Consider the following 23,779-nt stretch of genomic DNA (forward strand, 5'->3'; position numbering starts at 1 on the left):
TAGAGGTGCTGGGAGCTCTTAGTGGTAGGGATCAGATGGATGTTGATTGAAATGCTGCTAAATATATATATATATATAAAAAAAAATCAAATCCTGCAAATTGTGTCCAGCCTCTTCTGATGCAGGCAGCATGCGTAATCAATCTGCTTTATAGACCTGTGGAAAAAATGTGGAAGAATTTCATGTGGCTTGATAGAATGCTGGTAAAATTTCTGCACATTGAGCTAACATTTGTCCTCAAGCCCCACAGTATTATTTGAACAGAATTAGGCAGGTTTCCATTTCATGACTTCAGTACTTGAAGGCTAAAGATAGAACTACAGCAGTTGTTTGTCAAAGGAAAAATGCTGTCTGCTTTTGGTTTGGAAAAAAAGGAAAGCTATTAAGAAAGGAAAGGAACTCCAATTAAAATTAAATAAAATGTTGTTTTAAGAATAAATTATATGGAAAATAATGTAACAGGAATCTGTAGCAGAGTTGCTTTTACTTTTTGATCATGGCAGAAGGTGCTGACTATTTAGAAGAAAAAAACCTTATTAAAGCCATCAGGAAAGTGATGAATTTTCATGATCTTGCCTTGCTAGACAGTTCTAGCCCTAGAGAAAATTTCAAACAGAGATGTGTGGAAAAGCTGCATTGAGTCTATCCCAGGTGTGAAGTTAGGAAACCTTTTTAATTAATAATAACATCTAAAGTACTCTTAAAAATATAAACAAGTCTAATGATGATTATAGCTTACGACTGTCTTGAAAATCTCCTAGGTCAAATGTGTGGCTAAGTGTTTGTGCTTGAGGCTCTGTACTATTGCTCTTTCATGTGTTCTTTCTAAAAGCCTTAAAGAACTAGATGAAGCCTGAGAATTCTTTCATATACAAGATGCTCATTTTCTACACTGTGTCTTGGTTTGTACTAATGAAAAAAGCTTTTGGGATCCAAGTGGCATTTCTGTGAGTTCTTCCTTTACAGTCAAGCCTCGGAAGAGATGTAAAAAAGTTCTGCAAGAATGTTCATCGTGTGCTATGTGCTTTTCCTGTTTGACAAAGGATTTCTCTTACAAGTTAAGCAAATTTTGCCACATTAATATTAATCATGGAATCTCTCAGACTTAAATGGAACTCAGTGAGTCCAGCTTTTTGTGTATGTGTTATTCCAGGATTAGTTTTATTACTAAAATAATTGGTGAATGTTAAAACTTATTTTACTTGGAAGAGTAAACATGGAATGAAATATGATTTGTTACTGAAGCAAAAGGCATTTTCTAGATTTCCCTGTCTTCATTTAGCTGGTGGTTCTGACCTCCAGTATTAAATACTGACTTTTTGCTGATTGGAGGGGATTAAACATTACATCCAGCAGTGTCCTGGTTGTGCCCTTGTGTCATATGTTTAGGGAGAATGCTTTAGAGGAGTCTTGCAAGTGTGCAAATGAGTAAATCAGTGAATTACACTGCCCCATCTGCTGCCAGCCACTAAGCAGAGAGAAAAGCAGATTTAGTACAAAGTGAGCATTTACAGTAGCCCTGGGCAATATTAAAGCATGATGTGGTGTATATAATGGTATGTTTCGTTTTTTATCAAACGTTTGTCCAAGAAAGCTGTGTATTAAAGCTTCAATACCTAAGGGCTTTCTTGTGAATTTTAAATCATGCTCCTTGTTAAACCTCAAAAGGATCTGGGGATGGAAAGGTTTTTTGATTTTCTTTGAAGTGGTTTGAAGAAGTTGATTAGTGTTGGCACCCGAGCACTCTTTTATGACGCTGTTTATAAATAATTCCTAAGTACCAGGCTGGAGTTTCAAGGTGTTAGATTTAGAAAAAAAACCCTAGGATTTAATCACATTACATTTGAAAGAAATTAGGTGATAAAAACAGCTGATGTATCCTTTTAAAGTATTTTTCTACATTGTGTACTAGTTCTGTTGCACTTGCAAGAACCAATAAGGGGGGAGTTTTTCTTAAACCTTCCAAGTCAGATAACTTTGTAAAGATGAATCTGTAATTTGGGTTTCATGTCTGTTTAAAAATTGCACCTGCCCAATAACTGTTAAGTGCATGGAAGGCCTCATAAAAATACATTTCACATCCTTCCCTGTCTGCTGCCATCAGACACTGTTATCTCCTTTGGTTATCAAGAGCTGAAGAGGGTTTTGGGTGAGTAGATCCTGCCCCTGTTTTGACCTGTGTTACTCTCAGAAATACTCATCGGTCCCTTCTGTGTATAGTCTGGTTTGGTTTGGCTTTTATTCCTCCCAAGGTATAGGAGAAAAACATCAAAGATGTTAATATAAAATGGCAGCTCAAGGGATTGCAGCTTAAGGAGTGTTCATGGAAAAAGTCCCAAATACTTTCCTAAGGGCTACTGCGTTTGCCCATGTTTGTCTCGTCTGTAATTCATTCTTAATGAAGCTTACAATGGTAATGCCTATTGCATTGTCTGTAAGCATTAGATGAAGGATTCCTCAAAACTGGGATGCATTTTTCCCACCTTGCCCTCCTCAGGGGAAGGAGAGGGACATGCAGTAGAGAAACACAAGATATGGAGACGAAGAATATTACTGATGACTAGAAAAATTGAAGGAGCTGTCAAAAAGGGTAGAGAAAACATGCTTAATTTTGCAATATCTAAATCTTCTCTGAACCCTGACACAACCTATTTAGATGAAACTAAAAAGTGAAATTGCATTTTTGGGTGAGAGCCAAAAGCTCTGCTGAAATAAAAAGTATTTTTACCACCATACTGTGTAAGAGAAATAAGAAACAATATCAAGAAGTCCCATTCAATCTCAACCATGTTATGATTATGATAATAGTCACTTTGAGATAGTCCTGTCCTGTGTGTACAAGTTAAACTACTTTTTCATCACAAAATGTGTTAGGTCGAAATCAATGTTTTCAGAACAAAAGTTAAACTTGGATAAGAACATGTTTGTATCATGCTCTGGTTTACCCATTGACCTATCCATGTGTTTAGATTTATGTACATATATCACGAAGTTGAATGTTTAATCAGAGTATTAATCTCACTGATCATGAAGATTAAAGGAGGGCCCAGCAAGCACTGACTTTTTGACTTTTTCTCCTCAAGTGGAGCCTAATTGTGAAGTCTCTGTTCAGGCAGATTTCTAACTGAAATAATTGTTTTGCCATGACTACATTTATGTTCTGCAATGCAATAGTGGGAAATTGGTTGGTATTTTTGCTGTTCTGCATCTTAACATTCATCTGTTCCTGTTTGATAGCTCCAAGAATTTGTGTACTTGGTCCACCTGCTTCTGGGAAAACTACAGTTGTAAGTGACCTACCTTCAGTCAGATAATACTGTACATTTTTTGTTTTCTCCTGAGCTGAGCACTTGTGAAAATTTTAATGTGATAAAATAATTTTCAGACTAATGTAAGTGATGGAGAGCACAAAGCAAATTGGAGGGTGGAATTCTTAAAGGGTTACATGGAAATATTCAAGTGAGGTGTACAAGAACTCGCTATCACTAGTGGCAGTGATACTGCTGCATTGCAACAGAACTTCGCCTGTCTTGTTTTTCCAGCTTTTTAGCAAGACTGACTAGCCAGGGAGAGAACCATAGTTACACGTTTTTGGTATTCCGATATTGTGGATTGCTCCATTTACATGGCTTATTGTCTGGCATGCCCACTGGTACCACTTAACTGAAAACATCAAAGTTGTGTTTGAACCACAGAGAAAGCTGACCACAGAAACTACAGATGATGGTGGGGGGTGCATGCCAGAAAGGATGCTTTCTTCTTTAAAATCTCTGCTGTAGTACAGTAGATGAAAAGGACTTTACTCAAAGCTGTACACTCTTGAACAACTTTATAAGAAACTGCTTAAATTTACACATATAGTCTGTATTACTTAAATGTAAGGCTGGAAAACACACTCTGTCTTTCTGTAACCTTCTAAAAAAAATGCTTCCATTTTCTTTCCAAATATTTCAACCTGTATTTTTTTGTTTCTTCTTCCCTCAGGCACTGTGGCTTTGTAAACGTTTGGATGCCATACGTATCTCTCAGGAGACTTTGTTATTCAAAGAAGCATTAGCGCTGACAGAAGAAGCAAAGGCATATAAAGAAAGGAAAGAGGTGTGTAAGTGGATAGAACAGTGGTAGTTCTCACGTCACAGAAGAAGAATTATATGGCATTCCCATGATTTCAACTGCTATGAGTTGAGCAGATCAGAGTAAATATTATTATATCTATGGTGGTTTGTACATTGGTTTGTATATATGGATATGTGGATGCAGGGCCTTTCAGAGAAGAAGGGGTCACCTCTGCTAGATAAGAAGGTATGAACAAAGATAAAAAGTATCAAGACATAGGATAGGGGCAGGAGAGGAAGACAGTGTAAACTCATGGAGTTCTTGAAAGCATTAACTTTATATTCAGAAGATAGTTCAGTTCTTGGGGTGATGCGCTTTACCCAATTCCGAGTATCTGCTTTGCTCCAGACAGGTTTTTAAATCTATTCCTGCTTCATTGTGAGCCTCCTAACAAATGTTCAAAAGAGCTGGTCCAGAGAACACTTTTTCCAGATGTTATGACTCCCAGGATTATTTGATCAGCAATGTAGCTGTCCTGTTATTAAAGGATAGTGACAAGTAGATCAGAAAAATATGTTGAAAGAATATCGTGAAGCCAGAGAATCATCTCTGCTTCTCATTCCTGATCTTTTTGGCTGATTCCTTTCTCCATATGTCAAGGTATTCTGTGAGTAACAGAATGGAAGAAGTCCAGTTTTCTGTGACTCTCTAGCAAGTCCACTAGCTTGAGTTTATCTTTTTTGCCCTTATTTGCGTAAAAACTGAAGTAATTTCATATCCATGACAATTCTATACCCCTGCTAATTTGGATTGGAATAGGTCAACAGATTCATAATTTGCTGAGATGGTAGATGTTGTGACACACAGATTAACTTTTATTTTACTTAGAAAATAAGACTGAAAATAGGATAGAGTTTATTATACTGAATTAGTGAATGAAGCTTGGAGATAACTTGGGTAATAAAGATCTGAGAGAAAAGAGCACATTGAACTCACTGAACTTATGGGCAAAAAGGTTTGCTTTTGGCTGGGATGATATAAAATAATTCTCATCAAGAATATGTACTTTGAAATCTTCCTTCTAATTATTAAAGATTGTTTTGCTGGGTTCATAAATTTCAACTTGGAGGGGAAGAATTTAAAACGAAAATTCCCTTTGGTTTAATTACTGTAATTATTAACATATTTCAGACTATAGAGATGCACTTTCAAGGATGTCCTTTTGGGCTTATTTGATTCGAAAAGATGGATAGTGTGGAAGATGAAAGTCAAAAATGTCAAGGCTAATCAGGTAGTAAGGAGTGCCCAAAGAGCAGAAGCTAGTGGTGGTTTAGTACTGTGCAGTTTGCCTTTGGTTTTGAGATGTTAGAGCCTAGAAAAACGTTTTTGCTCAATCATCTCTTGTTTTTTTATGAGTTTGATTCTTCAAATGTAACTCTAAAACTAGGAGGGAACTTCTTGCTCCCTCTAAATCAATGCAAGATTTACAATGACTTAAAATGTAACTAAATCATCTCTATGAGATGACAGTATAACTCTAAAAAAATATAGCTATAAAAATATAGCTCTAAGAGCTGTATTTTCCCTTACTGATTCCTGTCTGCTGTCTAAATCTACTGGTGCTGTAACTGACCCCTGGTTCTGCTGAAGCAAGTGATAAACTTGACTCCTGTAGCACACACAACATCCATTAGCACTAATAGGGTTTGAATGTCTGTTCAGGAACAGAACAATAGCTGTTTATACTATCTTTGATACAACCAGGGCATTAAAAAGTTATAGTTGTGGCCAAAGCAATTTAATAAATGGAAAGAGGCAAAGCAGGAATTGATTGTTGTTTTGAAAGTCTGGTGTGAAGATCATATAACACAAATTAATGTTGTTAGAGGAACATTTCACGCAGATAAAGTTACTGTGGCTAAATTAACCCCAGTGCCAAAGGTCATTCATTTTTAGGTCAGTGGGCCAATGTTACTAGATCTGAGCAAATGCTGCAAAAAGGTCCACAAATGTTTGTTCAGATATTTTACTTACCTTTAGCTAAGCTTTTACCTCTTTTGTGTTTGCTGCCAGTGAACATTAAAGCACTGGAGTTTTCCTGGCACAAGAATTTGTGGAATTCAAGGCGTATTTAAAATACGTGATGATTCTTTGAAGCTCCATTTTTCAAGTTGGACATGCAATCATTTGCTGACACACACTTGGCCACTCACAGCTGTGAGTTCAGCTTAGGTACTGAACTTTAAATAGTGACTGTTCAAAGCAAAATTATCATTCTGCATGTAAAAATAAAGTAAAATATTTTTGAATTTTCAATAAATTTGCAGAACCACAAGCTAGCAATAAATATTCCATGAACAGAAAAAGAGGCTACAGTTTTGGAAAAATCATTGCAAATTATTCCCTCATCTCTAGTTTTATAATATTAATAGGAAGCATCTTCAGGTTTTTCCTATAGTGAAGTCTGATGATGAGCTACTGCATATTACACTTTTCCTGTTAACTGGATAAAATAAGAAGTTGAACCAACTGTGGTAATTGTGGGCTAGTGGGATGGGTGTACTCTTAACACTACTAAATTGCAGTTAAGGTATTTGCATACAACTTAATGGCTTAAAACTGCTCGAGAGTTGCATCATATCCCTGTGCTTTTGAAGAAGAAATATAGTAGAAGAAAGAAAAACCTGAGGTGTCCTTATCATGGTCAGAATTCTAATCTATTCCAGGCCACTATGAAAGAACAAGTAGGAATGGTTCCAGTCTTGTGTGTACATTAAAAGGAGTGGCCTTTCATGTGTATTATCTGAACAAGCTTAATGTAACCAAACTGAACCAAATTTCTTCAAACTTGAGTGCTTCTTCTCTACAAGCAGCAAACCTGGAGAAGTCAGAAGTTCTTATCTGTTGCTGTTTTCAGACCTAATCTATCCAAAACTTCCAATAAAAATATCTAGAGAAAGTGATCCCTGGAAAAAAAAAAAAAAAAAAAGAAGTGTAGCAGTTTTATGAAAACATCATTAAAATATAGCTGTGCATAGATTAGATAGGCATGTAAATTGAAGGATGATGTCCCTGAAATAATATGGAATATTTAAAATGAATCATGAATGAGTAGCTTTACAGCAGTATGGAAATAGTGATTAAACCACTGTATATAGAAAAGTCTGAACATAAGAAAAATACTGTAGCAGCAGGTCTTATTCAGTAGCTAAACTGAATGTTGGGACAGGCTCAGAGTGCCTTAGGTAGGTTGTGGTTCTGCAGTAACCAAAATGTATGCGTTTCCTTGCCCATTATTGCAGATGTCTGGGAGGTGCAGCCCCATCTACCAGGCCTATGATATATTTATTGTATTTATGAGAGAGAAACTGTAAATATGCTTTCTGCTATGTATCAGATTTAATGATTTCTAGTTGAATAATTAGGCATTCTGCAAGCAACCTATTGAAAATGATTTCATAGGCCACTGCTCAGTAGGAGGAAAACTGACCAGGAAATGAGACTGGAATTGAGCCACAGAGAGCAGAAGGAACTAAACCAGTGAAATACAGCATGTGTGTCCTTGATTGTTTTTGTGCAATAAACCCTGCTCAAAGGAGAGGACTGAGAATACCACTGCACTGAAAGAAGTTAGTGTAATTTTGGTTTAAATGGGTTTGGCAAGGCTTAGCAGAGTGGATCCCCAGCAGTCACTAGCCTGTCTTGACGTGACACATCAAAGAAGTAAGCAAGACACTAGCTGTTTCTGATAGCAGCATGATGCACCTTTGGAAGGTGGCAGACTCAAAGCCTCAGGCCCAGGCTCCAGCAGCATGAGGCTGCAGGAGGCTTTGACACACCACCCTGTGGGACCTGCTGACTTTCAAGAGACATGGCAATTTCTTTCTGTTATTCTCTTTTGCCAGCTTGAATGCTGCCTTATGAATGCCTGATATTAGGAAAGGCACTGAGAACTGGGGACAGCAGAGAAACAGAACAAAACCCACTGCCTGACTGGGCCACCTTGTTCCACAGCCAGATAAGGACTGGTTGCTTTTGTGTATCCTGGAGTACTTGGTCTATTCTACTATACAAGTAACTTGTGTGGTAGCATTTCCTCCACTCCTGGTGAAGTTGTTTCATGATCTAATGAAGAAGATTGTTATGAAATCTTTACATATAGTCACATTTTCATTTTATCAATCTACATTCTTTAGTATAACATACGCCAGCAGAAATAGTCTTTTTTTAGTCTTTTAGCTCACATCATTAGGTGAAAGATATTTTTTGTTTTAGTTGGGAAGTAGAGAATCTAACTGCAGGATATTCTCCGAGTGTTCATTTTACCAGTAGTGACAAAATGAATGAGACTGACACAAGGCATTCAGTCACATGGTTAATGGCTGTTCTGACTGGCATGGCCAAAAGTTTAGACTTTATCAAGTTAGACTGGCTAATGTAGAATTTGTTTAACCATGTTCAGCATAGAATGAAGGCCTAAATTAACAAGATAGTCAAGAAAATTCTTAAAGAAGCAAAGAAAGGATTGTTAATTTCTTTTCAGGAAATCTAATACAATAACAAGGAATATTGGGGGGATGCTAAATCTGTAGAAGAACTTTGTTCTTCTGTCAGATAGCAAATATTGTCTTAGAAACCATAACTAAGTATGGACAAAGTAATAGAGAAAGAAACAGCGCTTCTGAAAATATTGGCACATGCAGCTTCAATTCTGTTTCACAGTCCTGATTTAAAAATAAGTTAACTTTAGCATTAAAATTAACTTGAACCATAAAATGTATTTTAAATAAACTTTGTGGATGATGCAAGAGACACAGTTGCCTGAAATTATGAAACAAAACTCTTGTAAATGAGACTCTGTTCTTTGCTGTGTGTTTGAGTTGCTGCTTTTCTCACATTATAACTGTTAAGATCACCAATGCTGAGTCCACTGGCACGTGGAGCAGTATTGGATCAGATACTTGTGGTAGAAAAGGCTACTTGTGGTTGTGGTGATCTTATGGATCCCTTTGCAGGTTTGATGTCCAGTGTGTGTGTTAGTGTGCAAAACTCGGCACTGCTTCTATGTTACTATGCAAAAAACATGGATGTAGGCTTTGTGTTCAGCTTACCTTTAACACTGATTTTTGTGCCCCTATTAACTCTCTGATATATTATGTTAATGGCTAGGGACTTGCAAAGATTTATTTATTTATTTTTAAGAAGACATCTCACTTCACCTTTAACCGGGCTGTGCCTGCATGGTAAAATTCCTTTTGAACTCAATTGTGAATATTCAGCCTTTTTTTGTTCTTTCTTTAGAAAATTCCCAGTGCGCTTTGGGCCAATCTGATCCAGGAACGTCTGTCAAACGTGGACTGCATCAAACAAGTAAGAATTGCTCCTCAGAGGGCCAGTGGATAAGCACTTACACAACTCGTGCATAGTAGTTAGCATTCTGCGTCCTGAGCAGAGGAGGGAATGGGGGCAAATCATTGGGGGCTCTGGAGCCGATTGCTTTCTTGAACATCAGCAGAGGGAGTTTGGAGCTTTATTAACAGGATAAAGGGGAGGATGAGAGTATGCATATGCTAATCTTCTAGCACAGAGATGATCAAAGGCTGAACAAGCATAGCTTTGTTGATTGCCTGGGGCAACTGGCAGAGATAGAGTGGACAAAACAGATAAACAGAAAATATATAAAAATCAATATGTTAAGATTTTCAACTCTTATTGAGGAAAGGGCGGACAGAAGAGTTTAATATTACTAATTTAGATTTTCTTTATTTCTCATTGTCTTTTTTTTTTTTTTTTAATTTCTGTGTTGGGAAAAACTGCCTTTGAATATATGCTGGGTAATAATAATTATGTTCACTCTTAGTTTACACAAACAGGCAACTGAAAAGGTTTAGCTGTATTCACAGATGTGTGGCTTTTCTTTTTTTTCTCTGTGTACTTAGCCTTAATGTAAGTAGAGACTTTTAACATCACACCAAAAGAGAATTTAAGTAGATTATATATTGGTCTGGAATCAATGAAAGCAAAATCTTTTTTATGTTATTCCTTTAAAATCTCAGATATTGTGATGGTTTATTGAGTCCATAATCAACCTGTTATAAGGGATTATTTGTAAGAGACATGCTAATCTAATGGATAAAAACCCTGTTTCTAAACAGCGCCACAGTCTGAACTCCCAATTATTTGATGCATGTCTTGAGAGGGAAAAGTCTGGTCCAAAGCAGGTGTTATGTTCATGAAGGGCTAAACAGCTTTTTTTAGATAAATAGTATGTGTTTTCAGAGCGGTCACTGTCACTCTCACGCTTTGGTTCAGGGGATAACTAGAACTTCCTGGCCTCACAGATATACTGCAAGGCTCATAGCTTTATTCAAATCTGTTGCTTCTCAACATCATCATCCTCTACCTTGTTGGTTGAATTACCAGGGCTGGTAATCAACATTTCATTCAGGCATAAAAATTGCTTCCTAAAGCTTCTTGGCATTAGGCACTGAAAACCTTATGTCTTGTACTTCTTTCTCTGTCTCTCTGCCTTTTGGTGTAGTCTGCAGACCAGATCCTTCTATCCATGTAAAACAAAATCATCATGGGGGCTGGACTACTGCCTTATAGTTTTTAAGATGATAATTCCTTAATGTAGAGGTGTCTGTAGATGCAGAGAAACATCAACAAAGCTAGCAAGAACAACTGAAAAAATATTCTGTTCCTGATTGAAGGTTTCAGCTTTTAGAACTCGGATAATGTGAATGGTTGCCAAAGAAGTGGCTTTCAATGGACCTGCCTTTTGTAATCTAGATCAGATCATCAATTACCTGTATGAGCTGTGGAAGGGATAACTTGATCAGGATAGTAATGAATAGCTTGCGACACAATCTCTTAAAATGTTTCTGCCTGAGGGGTTTGCTAGAGGACATCTGTCTGTGTCATGTTTCTGTTGTGAGTACATAGCTGTAGCAAAATAAGCACTAAGCTGGTCTTGAAGCAGTAGCTTGGAACTAGCAATAAACTTCAACCTATCCTGTTATCATAATTTTTATGTGGGTGATTTTTGAACATTTCATTGCATTTGTAGCTAAATCCAGCTTTAACAAGAGGCTTACTGTAGCAGAACATTGGGATTCATTGTTGGCTCCCGTACCTATTTACAAATGACACTACAGGACTTTTAAACTGCACTAGTATTTCCTTGTGTGGGGAATAGCCAAGACGTTAGGATTTTAAAATGTACTGGCAGCTCTAAACTGCAAAGTGCGGATTTTTCTGATTCCCCCCTCCTGCCTTCTTTCCACTTTCTGTCAATTAATAAAATCTACTTTGCCATGCACATAAGGCATGCTTTTAGGCAAAATGCACACTACTGTCAGTTCAAGCTCTTACTTTTTTCCTAAACCTAGCTGTTGTTTCTTTCTGCATTCCCTTTGTACACTGTTGTGATCGAGGCCTGGGAACACTGTTGAAGAATTTTCTAGTTTATTATGTGTAAGGGTATGACACACACCCTGCCCTTTCTTTTCCAAATGGGTTTCTTGGGCTTTTCAATTGCCAGGAGAACCTATTTAAAAACAAGCATGTGGGGTATCATCTTTTTCATTTTTGTGGCATTTTGAATTAAAGAGTGTAGCTGAGGAACACTTGAGAAACCAAAATTGTCAGTTCTGGATATATGAGCAAATGAGCACCAAAAAAAGGCTCTGAATGTCAACATTTTTTATGTAAGCAGTGCAAGGATATATCACTGATATACGGCAAGTCAGGTGACTGTATGAGTTACTACCTTGTCTTTGTGGCAAGATGTGGAACATCTGTCTCAAGTGAAACTTCTCTAGTGAGTATGTTTAAAATATCTTTAAACCCGTGGAAGTGAATTAGAAGGATGATAAACTCAAGAGAGAAGCTGCTCTTCTGGCTGCTGACTGCTGGTCTTTAGGCTGGTTTCAGACCCCAAACATAGTCCTTTTCAGCTTAACACTAACAGCTTCTCTGGTTGTGCTACTAGTATTTGCCTGATGAAAAAAAGGTATGTTTATTTTCAACAGCTGATTTTTCTAGTGTTCATTGTGAAAAGGTGAGTTTTACCAACCACCACTGTATAAGGAAAATCCATTGCTCTCCAAAGGCTGCATCCACCCTATGCTATTTTTGCCCCAGGCTTTCTATAATTGTTGGCATGATTCTAGTTCTCCTTTTAATAGCGAGGGAAGGATCTCTCAGTGACTGTTATTTTAAGTATTAGGTCATGTAAACTCTGAGTAAGGTGACAAGATGGTTGAAATGCCAACAGCTGTATGGTGTCCTGCCTGCATTTTATGTTCCTGTTGTTAGCACCCGCAACACTGAATCAGTGCCGAATGTCTTGCAGAGCTAGGGGGTTAAAAAACACCTTTATAAAGCTTCCATGAAATTCATCAAGAATGGAGAGGGTGTTAGTGATCTAGGGAAAGATTCAGCTGGTTTTAGGAAAAAAGTACATAATTGACTTTGCAAAGTTGTGGTGGTTATTGAAAATCTTTTAATTACTAGATAGTAATTTATGGCCACATTACACATCTTCCATTTGGAAAGGGATCTATGCATTTTAATTGCAGTATTTTCCTTGTGTGATTGGAAGTAGAGTTAATACTGTGGATTTTTTTACATGGTTGAACAGATTTATGCTATTCCTTTCAAAACATGAGTCAGCATTTTTTTACTGAAAATGTTAATAGATGAGGAGCAGTGTGTTGGACCATAGTACCACAGCTCTTTGTTTTATTTCTCCTTGTGGTGTCATTGGCTTGGCGTTAATTGTACAGCTTTCATCCCACCGACAGTAGGAACACAGAATTTTTGTGCCATTGTTTTGACACTCACAGGTTTATAGATGTCACAGCATTCTCTAAGGGGAACATTTTTATTGATCAACAGCTCTGCTGAGGCTCTGTGTTATGTGTTCTTCTAACACAAATGTAGTTAGGACTGCAAGGGATCAGATGGGTAGGTCTTCCAGCATAGGCAGAAAACTTATTGCAGGTGGTATGTTAGAATCTGGGGCTTGTGCAGCTGATACGAAGACTTTTCATCTTACAGGGTTTAGTACATGTTATCTACAGCACCTCTGACTGCTGATGCTGTGGAGGGAATGTATAGAACTGGAAAAGGCTGATGAAGAGACTGCTATATAATGAATTTGTGAGAGAGCCAGCTGAAAAACCTTACTAATGGCCTAGGATTATTTAGAAGCTAAACTTAGGCCAGTGATTCATGAGTGGCAGAATTCCTTTTGATTGCTATGAAACAATTCTAAATGGTAGTGGCTATCCTTGAAAGGGAAGGCAAGCATATCAGTGGTTATTGGTTCTTTTTGGGTTTACCTTAGCAGATGAAGATCATCATGTTGTCTCTCAAAATCCATGTGAGAATAGCAATTTATCTGGGGAGAGGATGTGCATATTCACCATAGGTTTTTTTTTTTCCCAAGAAGAATGCGGCTTTTTAAAAAAGCTTTGCAGCTTATTCAACCTGCAGAAATAATGTGGGAAATAAAAAGTTTCTTTCTAATGAGCAAATTATAAAAGTTTTCCATATGCCTCATGTTGATGGAGTGCAGGGTTGACTATTCCTACTGCTCAGTCTGCTGCTTTCTGAGAATCTCGGGAATTTTAGATCCATACTGGCAAAGGTATTACTGATACTATTTTTTGGCATTATTTTCTGTCCACTTTCACAGGTGGGACTGAAAAGCACGTGATACCTTTTCAAAAATACTAAGTGATGATGTGGAGAAGCTGCCTTGTTTTCTTAAAGACAGCATGTTCTTGACCTTTGATGTCTGTGCTTGTGGCTGAGATTTCTTTCAGATGTGCCACATAATTCAGCGTTATTTCTCTGTGCTATTCCTTTTCATTGTTCTAAAGCAGTGTCAATTCTGGATTTTGTAATTAAAAAAATTATTATTGAGGATGTACAGGTTAAATAACCAGAGAGACACCGAATATCCAAGTCATTATTATTGGGGTGGAAAGTGTGAAAATATGTAGGCTTGGTGTTATAGCTGAGAGTAGTGCCAGCAAAGGACTGAGATTTACATTTGGGAATGACCTTGAGCATTTCCAGGTTCCTTAAATCCAGAGAGAAAAGTGATGGCTTTGAAAGTACTTCCTTGTTGCTGGTTTTCAGCATGGCATGGGTCTCCAAGGAGCACTTCACCTGGCATTAAGGCAACAGCAGAATGCTGTATTTACAGCAGTCTTCTTCTGGGGAAGCATCGAGGTTTCCAGCTGAAATAGAGGGAACAGTGACCACAGAGTAAAGGCACCATGGAATTACTCACTTTTAGCCTTTGTTCCACCCTTGATGTGATAAGGTGCGATCCATGCATGGATGTAAGGTTACTGCTATCAAGAGCAAAAAATACATGGCTTCTTAAAAAAACAAATTTACCATGTGAAGTTACTAATTACACTTTCATGATAGTCAGGAGGGCAAAAAAGACCAGTGTTTGCATAAAGCATGATAGGCATATTTTTAAGTCAGGTCTTGCTCTGCTGTGTCTTGCTTCCTCTCACTTCGTTCCCAAGCCACAATCCCTTTTTACTCCTCTTTCTTTTTTTCCCCTATTTTTTTTTTTTTTCTGTGACATCTGCTTGGAGCTTGTCCCTCCTGTGATCCCATACCACTTGCAGCTGTTCAGACCTCCAGCTCTGAGCCATGCATGGGGTGCCCTGAGCATACGGCCTTTTTGATGTGTGATAAAACAGAACCAAGCCACTGGGGGTATGGAGAGGGAATGCAGCAGAATATCAATAAACCTGTTCTGAACAAAGCTGCAGCTCTGTGGTGGAATAGACATTTCACTGAAGTGTCAAGTAGATGGATAATGTATTCTAATTAGGGACTGACTGATACCCTGCAACTTGGAGACCTTTGGAAATCAGATCCAAAATGTTAACTGTTTTTGTAGTGTGTGTTTATTTTGCATTTGTTTAATGCCTTAAAACCTATTTGTTGCAAGAAGCTATTTATTGAGCTGTATTTTCTTACATTGCAAAAACTTTTAGCTATAAAATTGCTTATTGCCTATTTTAAGGACCTTTGAAATTTGTATATAAACCTCTTGAAGTTTGTTAAAAATACAATGTTGTGTTTTGCGGCCTGTTGCTCAGGGTGTGTTTTTGAGCAATAAGCTGTAGTGACACCAGAAGCCATGGTTTTGTGTTGGGGTTGTTTCCCATTTGTTTCATTTTAGTTTCCACAAGTGTTGCACTTGGAGTGGAATAAATGAACCAGATTTGTAGCCTGTGTAAATTGACGGAGATTTTTTGACTTCAGACCTCTGATGCCATCCCTTCCTAGAAGAGGATCTGCGTTCTAGATGTGCATTCTAGAGGCAGAATATATTCAGAGCTAGTGCTGAAGTTCCTAGCATATCACTAAAAATATTGTGCAGCTTTGCCTTCTGCAAGTCCCAAGGGATAAATTGATTTCTCAGCACCTGGATGACCTTAGACGATGGTTCATTCTAATTTGACAGAGCAAACACTGGGAGTGGCAAAAAAGGCTTTTGCAGTTCCTTGAGTCTCTTATTTCCTTCAGCTATCAGCAGGATGACATGTTCCTGAAACCAGGCTAATTAAGAGATTTTAAATAGTCTGTTTTCTTGTATAATTGGAATGTCCCATTTCCTCCTACAGAAGTCATGGAGATACGTTTCCCTGAAATACTTCTAAAACCTTTGGACCCCAAACTGACAGATCTTCAAATTTCTGTGGGTGATGAGAATGATTGCCAGCTAATGCAATATTAAAATATCTTCTTTAATTCAGTGCAAATATGGTTTCCAGATTTATGGTGGTATCACAAAGTTATTCTGAAGTATAGGAAATAGTGCTAAGGACACGTGTGGTTGAGCAACTAACATAAATCAGAGAAAGTTCAGGAGATTCAGACTTGAGGCTGGGAAGTGGATTAGATTTCAGAAACTGCATCGCACAAACCGAGGCTGCAGCTCTCCTATGGTATTTCACAGATCTGTAAATGTTTTTTTAAAGATGCTCAATCCAACACTTAGCTGGCTATAACAAGGACTTTAGGGAGCAAAAGGCTCTTTTTTCTTTTCTCTTACTTTTGCTCTGTTGCTTCATTAGCTTTGGGAACGCTGGTTCCATTACTGTGAGTTTTCCTGTATAATTTAAGAAAATAATGAAAGCATGCATATTTTCCTCAGTGTTCTTGGCATTGAATCTGTCTGTAGATTTGTTTAGCCTCTTTTTTATACACAGTGTGAGCTGGTATACTTTTGAATATTTCAGAACTGTAGAAATTGTTTGGGTTGTTTTTATTCAAGATAGAAATTTTGGGTTTAAGATTGAAACATGAAAAAAAGAAACAGTCATTGCTACAATACATAAGTTCCCATTGCTCTATGGCACTGTGTGTGTATTAATGTGTGCCATTTCACAAAAATAGCAGTGTTCCACATTTGTTTTCTTCTCTCACAAACATCCATAACAAACACTGTACTGTTGGGGGATCAAAATGAGGTAGTTTTTGTGCAGGCAGCACTGATATTTAGTGCTAATTTTTTGGTTTTTCTCTTCCAGGATCAATAACTGTTTCATGTTTTTGTTCAATAGGGATGGATTTTGGAAGGCTTCCCTGAAAATCAGGAACAGGCATGGATACTGCAGTCATCTGGCATCATTCCTAGGCATGTTGGTAAGCAGTACAAGGTTTATGTGTGATTGCATCCAGTAGGAAAGACTTGAAGTGTTTCTCCCCAGAAGTCCTCAATAAATTCGATATTGATACTGAAGACACCAGAGTCACCACACAGCAAAATACTTTAATATGGCTTAGATTCATTCAAGAGCTTGAGAACTATGAGACTTTAAACCCTGTCTTTCACACATTAACCCTTTTTGTCTTGCACATTAAAGTTCTGTATATTCAGGACAATTCCAGCAAGTGTGTCTGAGCAGGTATATGCAGCTGTGCTTCTGTTCTAGGGATAAGTCTCAGTAGTCTCCGCCTTCCATCTCTAGAAATCAACCTTTATCCTCAGACCAAAACAATTCCTTGTGTCCTAAATACAAACTCGTCCTGTTGAATTAAAGAATGCAAACTTTACTCCACCAAGTGAAGTGGAAACATCACGGTTTTAAGCTTGACCTTTCAGAGTATGGATGGATTCTTACTTCATTTGAGAGGAATCTGTTTACTGGCAAAGTGCTGATATCCAAGACCTTGACAGCTGCCCTTGCCATCTAGAAGAATCCAGTTGTCCCAAATTAGTATGGTTAGAGGACCTTCTTAGAATGTAAAGAATTGTTATGATTGTGTGGAATACAGTGTAAATGCTAAATGTAGAGCTTGCCAGTGGATAGTGAAGAGAACGTTAGTGAACTTGATGAATTGTCACTTTGGATTTGATTTGCATGAGATTTGACTGTTAATGAAGAATTCATAAATCACTGCAATAGGATTAAGCAAAAATGTTTAATGTCTAGTACTTGCATGTATTTTTAATATACCTAATAACATCTGAAGTTGAGTTTTGCTCACAATTATATCTGTGCCACCAAGACCTGAAGGAGAATCTTAAAGCTCAGTCTGTCTAGCTAATCAAAAAGAACGGCGTGAAGAGATTTATGGTATGTGAGTACCTTAATAGGGAGAAAAAGTGTCTGGAAGAGCTATTTGAAAAGGAGGAGAAAGTAATAAGAAGAACTTTTTTGAAATCTGTAATCAAATGCACAGAAAATAGTAATTAAATTACAATGTTTAACTGTGAGGATGATGAGCCAAAAACGACCTAGGGACCTGACAGATTCTTCATCTTTTGATGCTTTCTAATTAAGTTTGAACACTTTTCTGTGAGGTTTTCAGAAAATAAGTTTCACTGGTCTCACTACCAAAGTACCTGGGTAAAAAGTAATTGTTTGTGACATAGAAGAGATTCAGTCTTGAGTGACCTGTGAGTACTTCCATCCAGGGCTCCAGACACAATGTGAGAAAGAACCTTGTTAACTGGAGTGGATGATGGCAACAGCCTGTGTACTTACGGTTATTGGACTAGATACATACATTAATGTGTGTTTTGTCCCACTATACTGTTTAGGAGGTGGAACAAAATTCTGATTGAAAGTGAGAATTTGCAGGTAGAATACTGGAAAAGGAGATTGAGGCAAATGTGCTTGAAATGCGTTCATCCATTTTTAGTATTAGGACACATCTAAACAGTTACAGGAAATAAAGCAATTAACTAACAAGAGCTACACTTTTTTCCTTCATTTTGTTTTTTTTTTGGTTTTTTTGTGCCTAGTTGTGCTTTATGCTCCAGATGCTGTGCTGATTGAGAGGAACAGTGGGAAAAGGATTGATCCCATCACAGAAGGTGCAGTATGTGTTTGCTTCTGATCTCCCCTAGAAACTGGAGCGTTGCTTGATCTCAGACCCATTCTAATACCAATAGGATTCAAACTTAAATGGTATCCCTTTAAGAACGAGTAGGAATTTATAATTATAAATTCATCTGGAAAAAGTATTTGTTGATTTTGCATTATTTTCTGTGCCAATAAAATCTGGAAAATGCAAAGCTCAGTATTGAGGCTGCAAACAGCAGACTATGGCTATAGCGGAGAATATCTGGAGGTTATATCTGCCTATATGAACTTACATTTTGCTGTGCATCTTTGCTAGAGTCTGGGATTTTTTTTTCCTGAGGTGCAGGTATGCGTTTGGGTATCTTCCTTTAAATGACTGTCAAATAGACTTACCTCTGTATTGTTTGTTGTGTACATCATTTTACATCCATTACATAAAATCCTGACAGTGATCAATAAAAAAAATCATACTGAATGCTTTAAGAATGGAGTTGGGAAGGATGTTCTTAACTAAACAAACGGCTTTTATTTGCTGTAAGGGAGATTTGCTTATCAAACGACTTGCTTAAGGTTCAGTCTAAGAATTTGGAGAGGTATTCCCAACCTGGCTACTTCCTGTCCGTGCATGTGCAGAGTAATAGCTTTCAGTACAAGCAGGAAGAGAAGTGCATAGGTTGTTGCTTGCCTCAAAGTCTAAAGCTTAAAGACCATGCTTTTGTTTATTAGGAAACCTTTTGGAGCTGAGCAAGACCTATTAAATAACCCTCTTAGTTCCTAACCACTGTCTAACTTCCAGAGGTGTACCATACGACCTTCGGCTGGCCATGTGATATGCTGATACAGGAACGTTTGGTGAAACCAGAAGATCCATCTGAACATGAGATATCAAAGAAACTGCTGGAATATCACAGAAACTTCCCTGGGATTTTCCAGACCTACCAAAAAGTTCTGAAATCAATCAATGCAGACCAGCCTTCCGTGGATGTCCTCTCACAGGGTAAATATGCGTCTTTATGGCAAATCTGATAGTTGATAAACTATTTTATATATAAATTTATATATAAATTTGAAAGGTAGTTCCTAGCTGTTAGAGACAGTTTGTAGGATTAGGATTAGTCAACACAGGTGGCTCCCAGATGAGTTATGTTCCTTCTAGTACAACATTTGGGCTCTTCCAGGTAATTATTTTACAGGACTAGAGTAAGTGCAGGTAACTGGAAAGTCTTAGCACCACAGTCCTGCCAAGGAGCAGCTGAGTCAGAGCAAATGTCGTGGTTATTTCTGCTAGAGTCTCTTCTAAAAGGCTGCATTGTGCCTCAGCTGTTAGCCTCCCAAAGGGCTGGTACCTTCCACAAGTCTGGTAACAAGAAGTAGGAGTAGTTCAAAGCCAGTAACATTTCATTATTTAAAAGCTGTTCTTGCTGGTAGCTTTTCTGTTCAACAGTTCTTGTTTGCCTTTGTTTGACTGTAATGCAATCTGACTTTTAATGTTGATTCTTCAAGAACAGAATAAGGAAACTGCCAGAAAAGACCAATTGATAATATACTTTGTAGCTGTCAGTCTGTAGATGATCTGTTATATCCCAGTTATTTTGCATCTCAAAAAGGTCTTTTTTTTTAATAACAAGTGCTGCACTTTTAAGATAAACAAGGAGGAAGTTTATATTCTGAATTTACAGATTAATTACCTCTAAATTACTTAATTAAATTTAAAAGTTCATATCATCATTCATAAAGAATTCATGCCTTGAATTGTAAATAAAAATGTGAGTGCCTGAATATTAATTATTATTAATTAATAATGTAGTGAGATAAATTGAAAACTGGAATGAAAAAATCCTCTCTAGATCTTTTTTTTCTGCAGCGCCTCAAGCAGCCAGAGGCTTTTTTTTTAAAGAATAATTAGCTGTGGAGACTGTCTGGGGGATCATTACTCCTAATTAACTTGGTTATTTACTGCAAATTAAGCATCATTTGTAAGCAGGGTGCTTTGCCTGTAATGTTTGTGCTTTTCAATACACTGGGTTATGGCAAATGTTCAGAATAACTGGAGCACTCCTTGGGTAGCTGATACTCGGGGTTTAGAAAGTTCTGCAGCAAAACATACATTTGCTGTTAGGATTTTCCAGGGTTTTTGTTAAGCTTCTTTATTGCTATAGGTACAGTGTAAAAAAGAAAGAGGAGATCTCTCATCAATATTAGTATTATTATGGATTGTTTCATACAATTCTAAAATTCTGTAAATTTTTAAACTGTAATGCAGTTGCTGCTCACATATGCTGGGATGTGTGACATCAAATTCAGTTTGCATGGTGTAGTGTCCCAGTACAGCTTGTGGCACTGAAGAGGAGATGTACATGATCCTGTGTGGTTGCAGTTTGAGTTAGTTTCTCAGTTCTGTAGGTTCACTGCCTAGAAATACCGGGGCTGGAGTTTGCTGGAGATGCTTCTGGATTAGAAATGTACTTTAGAATGACACCAAAGCGTCTAACAGAGGGTCCTCAGAAAATTTGTTAGTATTCAGCAATGCGTTAACAACGGTAGTTAAAGTACTGATCCTTATGGTGCTCTCCCTCGATCCTTTTATCCTTTTGTGGTTTTGTTTGTTCTGTTTGTTTTGGGGGTTTTAGTATGGGCTTATGATTCTTGCAAACATTAATGTCTAAGCTTGTCCTGTTTGTTAGCCATAAAAGGGGCACAGGGAGTAAGAGTCTTTGGCTATGTCCAAATACGATTCTAATTTGTCTTTACTGCCAAGCCATGTTTTCTTTTAGCTTCTTGATTATCTATCAGGTTCTCTTTTGAAATTGTAAGAGAGTTCAGATCTCTATAATACATTACATGATGATGCTTTGTATGTCCTGTGGTCTTTCCAAAGCTCTTATCTGTAGATTGACCTGAATGTAGTATTTCCTACACAGTAGGAAATGTGGAAGAGTAATGTCCAGCAAATAGTAGAATGGGACAGAGAAGCTCAAGGCAAAAAGATGGACACAAGAATAAAATCATACTGGGTTGTGTGTTGTCAATACTGTGTTGTGTCATGACATCCTATGCTACAAGTTTATAATACTGTTATTAGGAGTCTGTTAACCACACACAAAGAGCTGGTTAAATGTCATATTAATTTAACATCCTGAGTTTTTACACTTAAATATTTGTTCAGAAACTGCAGAAAGTATTAAATGTAATGATTATATCCCTCTATATTTTGCATGGTAAAATTGTACCTATCAAGCAAAAATTACTTCTGCTAAAAACAGCATGGTAAAAGAGCAGTTATTAATTGAATCTACTCTTTAAAATGGCTTGACATTTACTGATGAAAGAAAGTATAGAGAATGTAATGATGGTAAAATTTCTAAAGTGCCTCCTGGTGTAAGTTGCTGACATGACAGATATCAGTGTCCTGGTTTTGGTTGGAGTATCTAGAAGTTTCAGTGATAAAATAAATGATCATCAACATAATTTAGTTTTATTTTTATAAAAGCTAATATTGCTATTAATTTTGTTAAAAATAAATAGGATGTAAACTCTATTTCTTGCTTCATGTTCTAGTCCTTACCTATGTCCAAACACGGCACCGATCAGCTGCCCCCTTTACACCACGGATTGTCTTTTTTGGACCCCCAGGCAGTGGGAAGAGCCTTCAGGCAGCGCTATTAGCTCAGAAATATGGTGTTGTCAACAGTAAGTTCTCAGTAAATATGTACTTTGCTCAATTCCCCTTTTCTCCCTTTCTGATCATTTATCTTTTGTTGTCTGTCTTTCCTACTTGCTCATAAAACTTCTGTTTGTCCATTGCTATGGATGTCAAGTTCTTGAAGGAAGTGAAGTAGTATAAACCAGTAGAGCATATATTGTGCCAAACCAGCTCTAACATTATTTAGACATGATTTTTTATACCTGTTACATCGGTATTTTTCCATGTGTTAGTTCCTGTAGTGCTCTGAATTCTTCTGTGGATCAGTGGATCATGAGTAATGTTTTTGCAGTTTCAGCTGTCTGACCAAAACTAGGGCTCTTTTAAAAGAGAATTTACTCTGAACTTTAATGAAGGCTCAGGTTCCGTGCATCTGAAGTAATGTAGTAGAAAATAAGTGATTATTTAGAAGTGCATTCTCTTTCTTTGGTAAAGGATGCCCAGAAAATTCTAGATGATGCTTGTTCATGGTTAGCATGCTAATGCCTAGATCATAGGTTTGTGCAGTTCCGTTACAGGCACAGAAACAGCTATGAACTGTCTACCTGTCAGTTCGGGGTCCTAGGTTTAGCATTTTTCTATTTGCAATCTTTATTATTATTTTAGTGTTATAAAAACCATACATAACTGTGACTAAAATGATATCTGGTGAACTTGAAAAGGGTAAATATAAATTATTTAAAAATCTATATTACAATACTGAAAAGTACAGATAAAACTGATAGACTGTGCTATCAGTTATTTTAATATTGCTGTGGATTATAATTTCATATTAAAAGTAAATATAGCTTTATTCAAAGTTATATTTTTAATAATGGTGTAATTGGCTTAATGAAAAATAAAGCATGTTTGAATGTGTTAAAAAAAACTTGTCCTCCTGTTTCTGAATGTATTTAATGTTTCTGAACTTTATTTTTAAAACTGCAAGTTTGATAGTGTTTTCATCTAGGTCAAAATTTGCATTTCTTTCTTAAGTTACTACTGGATGAGACTGCTGCAGCTGCTCTTACTAAATACCGTTACCACTGCTTTACCTGTATGTTGAACTTTAAGTATACTGTAAACCAAATATTAGAAGAATTAAGTATTTAATTAATAGACCATCATTAGACCATCAATAGACCCTCATTTTTCAGAGTAATATTCAGATTATACTGGGATTGAAGCACAGTTTTAAAAATTTAACCCTGTATTTAAATAGTCTCATGAATTGGATTGAGTTTAGGTTTATGTATATATATATTAGTTCTCTTAAACTGGGGTCTATGAACTGAGTTTGTTATGTTTTCACACCATTTATTCACACCATGTATTGAAACAAATTTGCTTCTTCAAGACAACTAGTAACTGTTAAAATTTGTGCTCATCCCTTGTTGCTTAAACATTAAATTCCATCAACCTTATCCAAGAGATGTTGCTGTGGAGTATTCTTCCTCTTGTTTGCCAAACAGGGTGATTAATGGTGATAAAGCAGATGAAAGGACTTGCTGCTCTTGCCATGAAAGTCGGTGCAGCTGTAGGTGTAGATGGTCTTAATTTCAGAAAAAGTAGAATTAACTTCCAGTTATTAATTGACAGGTCATGCAATAATGTACAGTGTTTTTTATCTAATACTATCCAAAACTGAATTGAAACTAGGACTTGGGATGTTGCATAACCTCTC

At 37.1% G+C, this 23,779-nt stretch overlaps 1 protein-coding gene across 1 annotated transcript in view; it reads left to right on the plus strand.

Moving 5' to 3' along the window:
• The window catches only part of AK8 (adenylate kinase 8), a gene marked incomplete at both ends in the record, with an annotated part of 64,295 nt that overhangs the window by 3,392 nt on the left and 37,124 nt on the right, over positions 1 to 23,779 (plus strand). The window contains 8 exons of the mRNA XM_080630358.1: positions 2,105 to 2,149; positions 3,238 to 3,287; positions 3,985 to 4,098; positions 9,358 to 9,426; positions 16,665 to 16,746; positions 18,353 to 18,424; positions 19,210 to 19,410; positions 21,972 to 22,103. Of these exons, the coding sequence (XP_080486484.1) occupies positions 2,105 to 2,149; positions 3,238 to 3,287; positions 3,985 to 4,098; positions 9,358 to 9,426; positions 16,665 to 16,746; positions 18,353 to 18,424; positions 19,210 to 19,410; positions 21,972 to 22,103 (765 nt within the window). The remainder of the gene's footprint in view (positions 1 to 2,104; positions 2,150 to 3,237; positions 3,288 to 3,984; positions 4,099 to 9,357; positions 9,427 to 16,664; positions 16,747 to 18,352; positions 18,425 to 19,209; positions 19,411 to 21,971; positions 22,104 to 23,779) is intronic.

This window comes from Psittacula echo (genome assembly GCF_963264785.1).
Source record: "Psittacula echo genome assembly, chromosome: 16".
NCBI classification, from domain to species: Eukaryota; Metazoa; Chordata; class Aves; order Psittaciformes; family Psittacidae; genus Psittacula; species Psittacula echo.